The 16,386-nt window shown below is 32.8% G+C and overlaps 1 protein-coding gene across 1 annotated transcript; it reads left to right on the top strand.

Moving 5' to 3' along the window:
* The first annotated feature begins 848 nt into the window (after nt 1–848).
* LOC128555528 (C-type lectin-like) lies at nt 849–14,831 on the top strand. Its single transcript, XM_053538015.1, has 4 exons — nt 849–1,027; nt 12,891–12,994; nt 13,234–13,324; nt 13,800–14,831. Exons 1-4 carry the CDS (start codon nt 898–900, stop codon nt 14,030–14,032), a joined length of 558 nt encoding a protein of 185 aa, XP_053393990.1. The 5' UTR covers nt 849–897; the 3' UTR covers nt 14,033–14,831.
* Nucleotides 14,832–16,386: the final 1,555 nt, after the last annotated feature.

Here is a 16,386-nt window from a genome sequence, read left to right as displayed (position 1 = left end):
TGGTTAGGTTAACTGCCCGCCGTTACATGACTGAAATACTGTTGAAAAACGGCGTTAAACCCAAAACAAACAAACAAAACCACCGCGAATACATATAATTTCACAGTATCTAGCAGGCAAGCATGCATTATTACATATAATTGATACTTCTCAACAGTTTCCTCTTGTTTATAAATAATCAGGCGAAAGAGTGCACTCTTGTTACGAGTAAAAAATAGAAAAATGTTCAAAAGATGATAGAGGGACCTCTGGTACCGTATGATTAAGGCTGCTGACTTAGCCTACCCCTCCCTATTATTGTAAGCCCAGCTCGGGTGATCATGTGTTAGACCTGTCAAGCTAACTTTAGAAAGGTCGATATTTCAACCCATGTGTTCAACTGTACATTAAAAATAGCCAGATAGGCACCAGGTCTCTCCCTCAGTCGTTAGAGCTGGAAAGTCAGTACAACATAAATTGTTAAGTGTGACTAAAACTTAACAAACACAAGTGAAGAAAAGTTGAAAAGACTTTAAAGATATTGATATGGAAAACAACACAACACTATTTGTGGTTTATTTTGTCGGTTCATCGTGAGGAAAAATTTAAAGCTTTATTATTTACATCTGTGATAAGATTGTAAGGCTGTTGTCTAAAATATTAAGATAGCATCTTCTGTTCACTTCTTTTTGTTCATTTTGTACTTTTTCCTAAAAAAATCATTTACGGTGGCATATTTATCTTCCTGCAATTTGTCCAAAACTATTTTCTGAAATTGTTAGTTTAGGCGTTTTAAGATGAGTAAGGATTGATTTAAAAGAGATAACACCAGAAAAATGTGTCTTAAAATGCGTATGTTGATTTGCAGCGTTTATTACAGTGAATTCCTTCACGGGATAAAACAGTTTTTAAAAAAGTATGTCTACATTCGGATTAACTCTATTTCTCTTGAGTTTGAGTGTCTGTATCGGACATGAATCATACAATGCTGAAGAGATGCTGAAGAAAGTTGTCGAAATACTTAACCTTTTAGTAAAGGATAAGAAATGTAAGTATACTGTATTTGTTCATGCACTAAATCATAAAAAAGTGCAGAATTCTGATATCAAGATTTTTTGACATAGTAGCTGAAAGGTAAAACATATCTACATGTTTGAATCTAGCAGCACGCAGTTGAAGTCATGTCATAAAAACAATTAATAAAGTAAAGAACTAAAGACAAGTGCACTGAGATAACGGAATCGTTAAGGAGTGATATATTACAGTGAATCCGCGAATTGCAAATTGTGTATTACAAACTGAGATGATCGTTCGCAGCGATTTTAAAGCATACACAATAACGCTGGGACCTTTTTACAGTTATTAAAATGTTGTCATGTTTTCTTCATATTTGAATTAAAAGCAGCATGCCTCCAGATTTGGCTAAAAAATAGTCTTTCTTAAAAATTGAAGTTTGGTCAAATAATGAACATTAGAATATGAATATTTATTTCTAACATATTTTTAAAGTTCCAAATTAAGAAAAACAGATAACCGCGTCGGGAATCGAACCCCGGACCGCCGCGACAATAAATCCCGTCGTCGTAACCAATAGCGCTATAGCTGAAGTAGTGAATAATGACTTCAAATTATAGATATTTGTAATGGAGACAGTTTACCTGGAGTAAAAGCGTGCAGCAGATTCTAGAATAATTTTGAAGTCTAAATAAAATGTTCGTTTTAAACTTTGTCAACACCTTAAGTTTTTAACATTGCGAGTCGGGCGCAGTGAGTTTAGCATTTAAGGTACCAAATAAGATGCGACTCTGAATTAGCATCTGTCAGCAGAAATACTGTTCGGTTAAATGAATGGAAAACGACTAGTGAATGGAAATCACACAGGAATGTTGTCCATATGTTGATGCATTGTTCTTTGAAGTCTTGATTCCTGCTTGAAACCACGTCATGAAACAATTATTCTTGTAAAATACTAAGCTGTGTGCATGATTTACCGATAGGTACTATTAAATAGTATTAAGGCATAAAAACTAATAAAAGAATAAATAATCCTTCCACGTCATTGAAATTCAACGGGAATATCTGCGTTTTTTTTTTTTACTTTGATGTCATTCGACGCCGCCCAGGAGGCGGCGTTGAGTATATGGGATACACTTTTATTTCGGACCCTGTAAAGATGGTAATGAATAGTTTCGGAGTGATAAACTGAACACAGTGAATAGTTTTTAAAATGACCAACGATAATGCACAATAGATTTTAGTGAATAAACAAAAAATGGCAAAAAGAAAACATAAAAAATGTATGTAATGCAACTTATTATGTGATATAAAACAATGTTATCTGTCTTTCCTCTCCTTATTTGTAGAGCAGAAAAGATTTTTTTTATTTACAATTTCGTCAAAATGTTGATCGGATTTCTTGATATGGGAGGTTACTCTGTAAGTCAAGTTTTCTTTTTCTGATCTTAGCATGGCCTACTTACCTATCTCATTTTCTATTAATAGAACACACCGCAGATATACCGCAACGTGTGAATTGCGGACAAGTGAGTATTCATGTATTTTACAATACCATTTCAGTAACTTCGAAGAGAATATTAAAAAATAAAAATACGGCAAATTACACTTTGCCTGCATAAAATTCATTGTAAAACGTATTAACAAATTAAATAAAGGAATCAATAAGCATATATATATATATGTTGAAATGAACGAAGGAAGTGCCACTGTTAACTTATTTTTAACCTTTTGTCTTATTTACGGTTCAACGAGGACTTCAAGTTAATCGTTCGTCCGAAAAATAAATGAATTCTATGATATTCCAAAAGTATACAAGAAAGATTCATGCTTTGTGAATAGGGGCAATATAGAGATTACTCATGTTACATCATTCTTTTCTTGGACAAACTTTTTGGTTGTTTTGGCAACGGAAACAGTAAAATGCTGTGTATAATCTGCATTCTGAAATCTAAAATGTAGGTGACTAAGGTCTATGAAACTTCATCAATGAATAGAATACACTCATTACATTACATGATAATAAAAATAATGGTTTCTGTGAACCACAACTTTGAAATAATTATCTTTAAACATAACCTCATTTTCAAACAAACTGCATTTCTGTGAAACTTCATATACACGCTCCTGCATATAAGATTTCACAGGTGCTGGCCTTAGTGAAATAATAACTTTAATTTTGTATGTAAAGGGACCACCTACTCGAAATGTCAATGCCATTGCAAGCAGAGGATTTGTATTGCATGGTAATACTTTTCTATCATGTTTATTCTTCATGTTTTCAACAGTTTATAACATATATTGTTTCATGTGCTAATGTTGATAATTTGTAGCCGGTCAGACTAATAAAGTAATGATTAGGTGATTTCTCATATTGCAATAAATGACTTCAGACACAACACTTGGCGGCGTCTTTGATGCTTGCATTAATGAATTTCCTTGTTTCCTATTGAAGTATCCATTGTGGGACCGTAATGCGTTTACACTTCAACGCAACGCGCTTATATAATCAAAGCCATGAGAGGACTGTAGGGAAGCGTAGCTGAACCGGTATGAATTTTAATAGAGAAGCCTGGCAAGAAAAAATTCCATCATTTTGCAATATTTCACTAAATGCTTCTAGTTTTTTGTTCCCATTGAAGCAAAAATATAACCCACATCCAGACCAAAGTCGGTAAAAGTTACTGAAATCATAATCTTTGACATGACTCTAGATCTAATAGGGAACCAATGTCTGTATGTATGAAATCTGATCATCAGTAAAAGCAGACTAAGGCTTTAAAGGTCGCTTTAACCTCGACACCAAAATCAATTGGGGTTGTTTATGTCTTTGGCAAGGTTCTAAGAAAATCAAACGGACTAGGCTGAAAGCATGTTCGACAGACAGTCATGGCAGGAGCTTCCAAAGTGAGATGTCAATGCATAAAACCAAGAGAACAAACAGAAAACATATCAAAATATCTATCTAAACTGTGTAACCATTTTTTCTAAATCTTACAAACCTGTTTAAACATTTTTTAAAAATATTACAAACAAGAAATATCTTTAAAAATGATGGTCGGCGAATTGTAATAAGGAAAGAAGTTTATGAATTTTTCATTTAACATTCATCTTTCATCTAACATTTTTTAAATTGTAAAACTAAACACCGCACTTTAACAATTTAAATGGGTCTCTTTTAATTTTTCGCAAAGGTTTCGTAGGGTTGCAATTTTGTTTCGTTTATCCTTTGACGAATAATTACAGCAGTAGTTTGATGAAGATTCATGAAGCGGTTCATGAGAAGAGGTCATTAAACTTGTTTATATTTTTAGCTAAATTGGTCCCTATCCCCATTTGTAACAAAATAGCAGGAGACCTTACGATATTGTTACACATCGAGTTTGATAAAAATCCATTACATTTTAGTGGTTAATGCGAAGAGAGGCATATCTACTTTTAGCTATAGTGGTCCCTAATAGGGCCTAAGTTCCTATATAAATAAATTTGGAAGAGGACCTTATAATGATGCTCCAGACCAAGTATGACAAAGATCCACCAAGCTGTTCATGAGACGCTGTATAAAGGCATTTCTAGTTTTAGCTCTAGCAGCCCCTAAAAGGGGTCAAATAACCCAGCTTAACAAAGTTGGCTGCGGGCCTAATAAAGATGCTACAAATCAAGTTTGATTAGAATACATGAGAAAAAAACAATTAAAGGATTTTTTTATTTATTATTTTTATTTATTTCTAAAATAGGCCAACCGATCCCGCTTTAACAAATGCATATTCGCTATTCATGAATCTTTGGACAATGACATCACACCTATAAAAAAGTGAAGGTCAAGCAAAACAAACAATTGTAATTATTTCAATATTTCTGTTTCATAAGCAAAGTTTGACCGTAGTCATATCACATAGATAAACTGTATGCAGGGTACCTTCATTTCAGTGTAATGAGATTCAGTCATTATATAGCATATACATAATAAAACAGATTTCAAATGAGTTCAATATTTGCATACCATTCTAAAGAAAAATATTCATATATAATAAATCAGTTAAATAATTTTTAACAAATATATCAAAGCAAACAAGTACTCATTTTAATATGCAATCTGAATAAGTCACAAAAGCAAGAAACCTTTTCATATACAGACGACAATTGTAACAAGGAAAATCTTTTAAAAAGCACTTCTCTACATAAAAGACTCTTATCACACCCTTATTCATGTTATACGCAGGCCGTATTCAGCTCTTTCTTTAATTTGATATATGTTGGTATTTGAACAGGTTTTTATCATATTTATTAAACTTACTTATCATTTTGAGATATATCAATATTCTTGCTAAATATACTGAGCCAAAGTTAGCTTTAAAACTGTGTACAGCGTCGTTTAGGATAAACGCTTTGTCTACATTTCACTCAGCGTAGCACAATCAACAGAGTGAAAGAAATTGACACTCTCGTCCAATCAGGCAGAGTGTTGCATAAATCTTCCATTTTGATAAATTATCTATAATGCGTTATCAAGTTGTTTGATTTGCAAACTGAAGTCACGTGGCATAGGTAACGAATTCGTTCTTAGACGGCGTTCGCCGAAAAAAACAAAGCGAGATTAAACATTCAGTATGAAGTAGGCCCAATATTTTCTAAATGTAAAGAAATCCTACAGATTCAAATACGAGTATTGAATGCGCACTTGAAAATAATTGGGCCAGACCAGCAGCATAACAACAAAATACCACAAGAGGGTTGGCAAGACTAGTATCATATCAGTAATATATAAGACAAGTGGGGTGGCGCTATTGGCATTTTAAATTATGGGTGACTACTGTTTTTTTCTCAAACACTTCATGAAAAATCTATATCCGTGATTTTAACCTGATAAAGATTGGTGCTACCGACAACTTATATTTTAGATATTTTAGCGGATAAATATAATTTTCCGTGTGTTATTCGCCTTGGTCACATGTCAAATATTCACCGCGTAATTTTAGTAGTTCAACACGTAGGCAAAAATCAATACATTTACAAGGAAATTCATTGATGCAAGCATCAAAGACGCCACCAAGTGTTGTGTCTGAAGTACATTTATTGCAATAGGAGAAATCACCTAATCATTACTTTATTAGTCTGACTGGCTACAAGTTGTCAACATTAGCACATAAAACAATATATGTTATAAATTGTTTAAAACATGAAGAATAAACATGATAGAAAAGTTTTACCATGCAATACAAATCATCTACCTGCAATGACATTAACATTGCGAGTAGGTAGTCCCTTTACATACAAAATTAAAGTAATTATTTCACTAACTAAGGTCACCTTCTGTGAAAAGTCCTTATATGCAGGAGCGTGTGTATGAAGTTTCACAGAAATGCCGTTTGTTGGGAAATGAGAAAATGTTGAAATTATTTCAAAGTTGTGGTTCACAGAAACCATTATTTTTTATTATCATGTAATGTAATGAGTGTTTTCTATTTACTGATGAAGTTTTATGGACCTTAGTCACCTACATTATAGATTTCAGAATGCAGATTATACACAACAATTTACTGTTTCCGTTGCCAAAAACAACCAAAAATTTTGTCCAAGAAAAGAATGATATAACATAAATAATCTCTATATTGCCCCTATTCACAAAGCATGAATCTTTCTTATATACTTTTGAATATCATAGAATTCATTTATTTTTCGGACGAACGATAAACTTGAAGTCCTCGTTGAACTGTTAGGTTACTAGGAGTATGTCAATGTCTAGATTCAAATCTAATATTACAAGAAATTTAGCAGCCAAAGTGTAGAAAATATTTCAATGAAAATGTTGTTTTTTTTTGTCTGGAATGGACAAATACAAAAAAAAAAAAAGAAAAAAAGAAGCAAGTAACAAGATATAATAAAACCAGAGCAACTGACTAGTCATATAAGATCAATGAACATATAAATTCAACAAGGAATTCTATTTTAAATGCACTGATGCTTTGATAAGTTATGGTCCCATGGCTTTTGATATTTCGATCTAACCACATTTAAAGAAGTATTAACTTGTCACTGACAAATTCAGCCAAATGCTCTTTAGCCTATTGCACACCTTAGTTGACAGTGTATATCTGTAAACAATGAGTAGATCTATATGACACATAAGCAAAAAAAAAAACGAAAGAAAAAAAACAAACAAACAAAAAAGCAAATAGAAATAGGAATTTGCAAAAGTGTGCGCATTCTGAAATTACATAACTGTACCTATCAACAAAGAAAATAAGACAAAAGGTTAAAAATAAGTTAACAGCGGCACTTCCTTCGTTCATTTCAACATATCTATGCTTATTGATTCCTGTATTTACTTTGTAAATACGTTTTTTTCCAAGGAATTTTTATGCAGGCAAATTGTAATTTTCCATAATTCTTCTTTTTAATATTCTCTTCGAAGTTTACTGCAAGATTATTGTAAAATACACGAACGCTCCCTTGTCCAGGCGATTCACGCGTTGCAGTATATATCCGCGGTGTGTTCTATTTATATAAAATGAGATAGGTAAGTAGGTCATGCTAAGAATAGAAATAGAAAACTTGACTTACAGAGTAAACTCCCTTATCAATAAATCGGATCAGCATTTTTAACGAAATTGTAAATAAAAAAAATATGTTTTGCTCTACAAATAAGGAGAGGAAAGACAGATAGCATTGTTTTAAATCACATAATAAGTTGCATTACATACATTTTTTATGTTTTCTTTTTGCTATTTTTTTGTTTATTCACTGAAATGTATTGTGCAATATCGTTGATCCTTTTACAAACTATTCACTGTGTTCAGTTTATCACTCCGAAACTATTCATTACTATCTTTACAGGGTCCGAAATAAAAGTGTATCCCATATACTCGACACCGCCTTCAGGGCGGCGTCGAATAAAATTTATAAGTCACATTTTTAACTAAGTCAAAGCACTGAAGATGGGGCGATTTTCTTGTCGGTATGAGGGAATTTTTTTGGTTCGAACCCCGCTACCAACCGGGCTGTTAATGATTATGGTCTAGTCCTTTTCCTTCAAAAATACGACGGTTAGGAAAATTAACGGACCCGTAATTGTGTATCTCCTTTTTTTGAAGAGTATTCAATTCCTACCATAAACCTACTTTAACTATTTTTTTTTCAGGAGGGCGTAGGTTCAAACCCCACTAGGACCAAACTTTTATTTATTATATTTCTTTTATCTAGTAAAATGAACTTTGTTTCAAGACTTATTATTGATTTGTTGTACAAAAGCGGAAAAATTTCATTTGATAGCCAGTTCTTGCTGTTTAAAGTGAAATTAACCTCTGACAGAGAAGAATGAAGGTTTATACGTCTTTGAAAATACAGAGATACATCTGGTAAAAGTGCTTTTTTTAACATTTATTCTGTGGAAGAAATGTAGGTAGGTTTTACTTCTGTCCTATGATTATTTTTGAATGAAGAGAGAAAGGTCATATTATTTCAGTGTAGGAACGAACTTCATTTCTGTCCGATTGAATCCTTTTACTTGAGGCTCCACATAATTTTCAGTGACATTCAAACGTTTAGGCAAGCAGGAAGACATAAGAATAACTTACAAATAAGCTCATTGAAAGAATGAACTTAATAAATGTTGTGAGATGAGCATAAATGTGAGAATGTTTCATTTAAAAAGACCATGTAAATCTTAAAATATGTCATTTCCTATAGAAATCGGACTCGGGATCAAATTAGTTACTTATTTCAAACGCTTAGGGAAGCAAGAAAATCATAATTTATTTTATTAAAAATTATATTGAAAGAAAATGTAAATATTGCAGATTACTTCAATAACTTAATAAATATTGTCAGATAATGCTTTTGATGTCATTTGACGTGTAAAGATTTTCTCCTTCTATATTTCAATAGGCGTAAAATGACCGATACTGGCTAATCGATACACTCGATAAGCTGTCTTCAAGGGAGACAATTGCGCCAATAAGCAAACAAATTGGCTTAGAATTTCTGGGTATGAATGTTGTCGACAGATTTCTGTTGTGTTTAATACTTGTTAGGCAAGACTGTGAGGTTTCTTTTATATAATTTTTTGGTATAATGAATTCTCTGCAATTGTTTTGCGCATGGGTTATCACTTTGAAATTTGTCTATGTAAATAACATAAATTATACAAAAAAAAGGGTAAAAGTTGTTTAACAAATGCAACGCAGTGCAAAACAATGTTAACTTCAAGACTGTATCAATTTTATACAATTATTAAACATTACCATTACGGGTCCATAATCTTAATATGACCTGAAATACAGTTGAAAAACGGATGTTTAAACAAAATTCGCTGACATCTGATCCCCCCACCCCTTCCACCCCCACAAAGCAAATTCGACACAAAGTGCTTTTTAAAATATCGATAGATATATGATTTATTCAGTATATACAACATTACTTGCAGCATTTGTGAGAATATTTTTTAAACGAATTTGTTTAGTATAAAGATGCCAAAAGAACAAAGAAAAAAGTGCCGTTAAATCAAATAGTATTATTAGTTTCTATTGTAAATGTAAACATTACGTATGAAGCAAAATATGACATGTACGCTGTTTCGGTATACAAATTATACAAATATTGTTCAAATATGAATGCATCTAGAACGTTATCTCGCTCAATAATGAGAAAATCACAAGGAAATTAAGATTATTGGGTAGATAAACATGTTAGCCTTACATTGATACCATACCCATTAAAATCCGTTCACTTTAGCTGTGTCTATCGCTCGCTAAAAATTGCCTACTCGTGTATACTAATACTAAAATGGTTGGAAGAAGGTCAGCGTACGCCGTTGAAATACGGTCCTATATTAAAATTCGTTGTATTCTTGGCATAGGGTGTAACGACATTTTTGATGAAATATGTTCTGTTTATGGGCATAATGAAATGTCTTTTTTCGACAGTTATTCGTTGGTTTAAGAAATTCAAATGTGGGTCAGTTTCAACAGAAGATGCATCACATGACCGTCGGCCGAAAACAGCAACGTCTGCCACGATGGTTACTAGGGTGAAAGAAATAGTTGCTACTGATGCAAGATATACCGCTAGGCAAATAGCTAGTATGGTTGGCATCTCATTAGGAGCAGCTCATACAATTCTGAAACGTAATTTGAAAATGAGAAAGATCTGTGCTAGATGGATTCCCCATCTGTTGACAGATGAGCAGAAACAGGCACGCGTGCAATGCGCAAAATTGTTACTTTAACAGTTTCCAAATTACAATGCACGGTCTTTCGCAAATGTCGTCACTGGTGGCGAGACATGGGTTCACTTTTTTGAGCCCAAACGAAAGATTCAGAACAAAATATGGGCAACAAAGTCTGGCAAAAGACCATGCATTGCAAAGCGGACCATGAGTGTCAAGAAGGTAATGTATGCCATATTCTTCACAACTCAGGGTTCTGCCATTCAGGTTGCTGTACCTAAAGGCAAATCCGTAAATGCGAAGTTTTACAAGACTAAAGTTCTTCGAAAACTGAAGAAATATTTCAAAAATCGAAGACCCGCAACTGGTTTGGCCAATGTCAGTCAGATTGCTACATGACAATGCGTCATCGCACAAGGCGTCTATTGTACAAGACTTTCTGAAGCAGGAAAAGGTTGTTGTGCTCCCTCACCCTCCTTATTCGCCTGACCTTGCCCCGTGTGGCTTTTTTTTGTTCCCAAGGCTCAAAAAATACCTTTCTGGTTGAAAATTTGTGCAGCGCAAACACCCCGGTTCTGCAATATTCCAGTGTCTTCATAGTATACCTAGAAAAAACTATGAAAATGCCTTCAAGGATTGGATTAGAAGACTGAAACTTTGCATATCTGTTGGAGGTGAATACTTTGAGGGGACCAAATAAAATTTTCATTGAAATCTATCAAGGATACATTTTTATGTGCTTAGATGCATTCATATTTGAACAATCCTCGTACAAACGTTAGAATGTGGTCATCTGTTTCTTCTCGTGTAACTGTGGCAATTCCACGCAGCGATTACCTCACCTAGAGCATATAGCAACTGATCTGAAAGAATTCAGTTTTAAAATTTAAGCTTCACTTTTACATTATTCATATTTTGTGCTCATTATTTATTGTATTATATACAAAAATCATACCTAGTAAAAGTAATACTTTTATTAAACATAATCAATAATGCGCAGTATAATTCATATCAATATTTGTTATGACTGAAACTGTGCTCGGAACCAGCGTTTGTTTAATGACCTATTTATGACCGAGGTCATAAGCTATAACGAAGAGGTCGCTGGAATCCCGTCTCCATTTAAACAACATAAACGATTAAGTGTTGCGATTAAATTTTAATTCGATGTGTTGCATATACAATATTTTTTATGTTAAATACGTCTTGCATTTCGCATGATTTATTAGCTTTATCTCTGTATATTACACATTGTGTGTTCTGTCAATGAGTTTTACCTTACCAAAGACGAAAAAGTTCCATTCATACGGATATTTCATTCATAGGACGCGAATTAATTTACCTTCGTTATGTAATATTTTCTAATGTTATCTGAAACTTTACAAGAACTTATAATCCCTGCCATATTTTTCATTTACAAATCATAAATGTTCACATTTATTGCATATGCTAAATAAATGGTACCGATATGTTTACTCTCAGACCCTTACATTTCAAAGAAGTACTGAAATACTTTTATAGCGTATGTTTTAAGAAAGGAAATAACGGCATTTGTAACTACAATTTCACCAATGTCGGTATACGTGGTTTGGCGACTTTGGGAAGGCTACGCTTCTCAAAAATGTGCTTTAACAGCATGTGAGAGCGCGAATCTCTGTTAACACACATCTTTCTCTCCAGTTATAGACCCGAAAAAGTGACAAGAACAGCAGTTTTATGCTAGAATTTTGTTAAATGTATGCAGAAACTCTCTATGTACAACTGCAATCAGTATTATAATTATGTAGTATCAAGTAACAGCCGTTGATAGAAAAACTTGATAAGTTCTTAGTGGAACTACGTATTCATATTGTGTTTACTCATACAGTTATTACTGTGTAGCGATTTATACCCAAAGACACTGGGCTGTCGATACACACGAATAAGTCTATTGTATGTTTACGGAGATAATGTGCTAAGCTCATGCAGTTAAGGTAGTTCTGCACGTGTGATAAACCAGAAGTAATGGCGTAACGTTATTTATCCAGCAAACGTAGGATAAACTCTGGATTCCGCGTACGGAAATTAATATTATTTTATGAAAAAAATGGCAATCTGTTAGATACCGTATTATATTCGCACTACTACTATCTTTCTAAAGTTGAAATATGATATTAAAACATCTGACACGCTAACTAATTCGAAATAATGCCTTGATATTAGCGTGAAAGTGGGGTTCACTTTAATCTTGGCCAAATATCTCAAAATAAGCTCAAGGACCTATATATTTAAGTTCACCGATTTAAAGACCATACATGTACGTCGATTTACAACTGTGAGAAGTTTAATTAAGATCAGCTTCGTAGAAAAAAAATCTATCCGCGAAAATGTTATGAAAGGTTTGATATTTTCCTTAGGCTATCATTACGAAAAATTGCGTGAGGTTTAAATTTTTCAAATCAGTCCAGCAAAAATCAAGCAAACGACCCTATCTTTTTTATTTGCTAATTTTTCTATGTATATTTTGAAGTTTTGAAAAATCAGAGTTTAATCAAATTCTACATTGTTGAAAAAAAATCGATTCAAACGTGCAGAACTACCTTAAATATGCACGGAGTGGCACCTGGGGTCTTCCTCCACCATTAAAGCTGGAAAGTCGGCTTATGACCTATCATGTGTCGGCGCGACGTTAAATCCAACAAAAAAAATGAAACTTGGATATGATATATGTTTCATTTTTGTTTACTTTCAGGTTCTACAGCCGGCGAAGTTTGTCCTGATGGATGGCTACACTACCGAGGTTCATGCTATCTTTTTCCAAACGGAAATTTAACTTTTACTTTTAACGACGCTGAGGTAACAACAATTAAAGTATTGAACACAAAATATGTAACATTACATTCTCATTCATTAAATTAAAAATCTTTCTCAATTCATCCGTGATTAGAAAAAAATAAATCAATTGTATTTTGAATAATAAAATTACACATGCAAAACCATATTGTAAAATACAATGGAATCATTTTTTTTTTCATTGTCATCTTAAACTTCTAAATTATTAAGTCAGAAATTATTGATTACCATTGCTTTTTCAGTACTTCTGTAATCAGCATGGATCACATTTGGTTCATATTGAAAGTGAATCGGAGAATACTTTTCTTAAGTATCAGATGAGAGAGCGGAAAGGTAACAGTAACAATAGCGCATGTTACATTTAGAATAATTATATAGAAGTTTAGTAAACATTTGCATGATTTAAAATATGTTTTCTTTCTTTACTGTCTGCATTGGCAAAACCGTGTGATGGCAACCCTGTCATAAATTATGATCTTCTCATCGGCATTTATCTTTTTGCAGCTTTATATATAACATAAGCATGTTCCATACTCTTTGGCTGAACTTGGCAATTATTAATTTATTTCTTCCATTAACTGTTTTAGAACAAATTCGATCAAAATGATTGATATAGCAAGTAAGATCCTCTCTATTGGAGAACGGTACTATTGGCTTGGACACTATTGTAAATAAATTTTTAAGTATTCCAAAGATAAGATAAAATGTATGCATTGATCATAACAAAGGTGTGTACTTCGGTAGAAACCAACTTCATTCATATGAAATTTAAATACTTATGAAAAAGATATTGTTTATGTCTTTACAGATTCCAGTTATTGGACCGGGCTTACTGATCCTAACAGTAAAAGAATCTGGACCTGGCATAACTCAGAAACAGAAGCTTCGTTTACAGACTGGAGTAGACACAGTCCAAATAATTATGATGGGAATCAATACTGTGTTTTCATGGAGCTTGCGTATAACTTCCAATGGAATGATTTTGCCTGTGAAAATAAGTTTAGGGCAGTCTGCGAAAAAGATTCGACAGGACCAGTTTGAATTTGCAAACGTGTATTTGAAGGACTTTACTTTCGGAAAGTGTAACAAATATCATGATTATGACCTGCCAATTAAAAAGTAGCATTTTACAGAAAGACATTTAAGAACCATTGTCACACACTTGTTAATGTCTCAGTCGCACATATCAATTAATATTATTAAAAAGATTTCGTTTTTTTTTAAACAATATTTATTATCTAAACATAGTTATTCGCGTTGAATAAACAGGCTATATAATCAAGGTTACCAATCTAAAATAAAAAGGTGATCAACATGTACATAATGCTCTCTTTTGTCACAAGACGAATCGCATTGCAATTAAAAAGTGAAATGTATTTTCCGGTGTTCATGCGAAATGAACGACAGACTTGGATCTGCAAATCCCTGAATTGCGCTTACGTCGAAAAATATTTCATTTCTTATATTTACATTATATTTCTTTTCTATTTCTATAAACAAGATTCATTGGATTATAAATTGCACACATTTTGTTGCTTTTAACATTAGAAACAGCTTCCCGACCATTCTGTCCACCAGACGTAACAACTGCGAACGTTCTTCCTGACAATACCCGGACGCCGTCAAAACAGCGGCCCGTTATCACTAAGCAGCGTTGACGTTACTTTCGCGCCTTTCCTTTTGCTATTCATACAAAATGAACGTCACAATTTTCAATGGAAAAGAATAGGGCGAATGTAAATATATCAACATACTTTGTGCGTTTTTGCTCTGTAATTTTAATTTTGTAGTTTAAAACCTTTTTTGTCACTTCTTTGGATTAAAAAGTTTTTTAAAAACAGTTTTGTTTCTTTTTCGTTTGCTTATATCAACGACACAGGCAGATATATTGCAACAATTATATACAATTATATTTAACACCAACCAAGCAAAATACTAGTAGACTCGGTTTGGTCTGTTTATAAAAGCACAGATATAAGCAACACTTCTGACATCCTGTAGTACCAATCGTTGAATAGATTCGTGATCCAACAGGCTCAAAACAGAAAAAAAGCAGAAAAAATAACACAGAATCCATCAATGGGTATATTCTGTACAACAGCCAAAACACGGCAATTAAATATTGTTGTTGTGAAGTTTTATCAAGTCTGAAACGCCAAGTCTGTAACGCCATTGCAGAAACTTAATTTAACGCATAGATCTATTCAGAATCATTGCAAATGGTTTGAAATTCTCAAAACAATTCACTTATACATTGTTTTAACTTGCATATTAGCAACAAGCTATCAAAAAAGTAAAATTTTGAAAATCAGAATATCCACATGTGAACGAGTTGCTCTAAGAGAAAACAATACACATGTGGTTTGTTGTAACAATCGGTGATTTAAGATTCTTACAAGCTAGTTATTGATGTTAATTGCCATACTATTTCAAGTACTATTTAATTTTAATGTCTATATATCAAGTAACAAACAAACATTTTAATTTCTGCATACAGTAATAAATGGATTAAATCATTCTAATAATGATACAGCATATCGTTTGTTGATTAAACAAAATGAACAACTTACTATTTGTTTTGTGCTTATTGTGAACGATAAGATATTTGGAAAACCAATAAGATTGCTTCACTTCAATGGTGTGAATTTATCGTTGATTTTCCGTTTTTTCATTAATACACCTTCTAAGTCCATTTCAAAAATCAATAAAATAACAACAAAAGAAAATCTAAGCAAGTTCTGAAGAACTACACATTAGCCGGACGCAATCTATGTAGTCGGACGCTCTGGAAATTTAAATGAAAAAATATAAAGACGTCGTCGCGGTTGAACAAATGATTATATACTAGTAGTCCAGTTGTTATGAATTCGACATAATGATATCCAATGCTCATCTTTTCCTTAAATACTTTGTTATCAGATGCAGAAAATTCTCATTAAGTAGAGATAGACCCTAACATTTTCATTGATAGAAATACATTAAATAAAGTCTAGAAATTAATTTCCAAGTCCTTGAAATTAACAAAAATGATTTCACAAATCTGCAATGTATGATAGTTTTGCTAATATCAATAACAGAAATTTTAATATTTAATTCAAAGTTGTGATCCGCAAAGAATGTCAACTCTTGCCTTGGGCTAGTACTTTAAAGCAGAGATATTTATTAGTTTACTTCCCTTGCAATTACACAATAGAGTAGAAAACGAAAACGGTTTAAAACACAATAATATACATTTTTGCACAACAAAATCGTTTAGGATTTATTAATATGTGTTTGATTTAACCCTAAACCACTGGTTCCTATGATTTTGTCAACTTACTTATGGTAAAAAATAACTTTTAACAAGCCGATAATAAAATGAAATACCAGTAAGTATTTTATAGTGCAGATAATAC

Source organism: Mercenaria mercenaria, chromosome 3 (genome assembly GCF_021730395.1).
Source record: "Mercenaria mercenaria strain notata chromosome 3, MADL_Memer_1, whole genome shotgun sequence".
Classification (NCBI taxonomy): domain Eukaryota; kingdom Metazoa; phylum Mollusca; class Bivalvia; order Venerida; family Veneridae; genus Mercenaria; species Mercenaria mercenaria.
The sequence above is the reverse complement of the archived record's forward strand: the minus strand, read 5'-3'. Positions and strand labels throughout refer to the sequence as shown.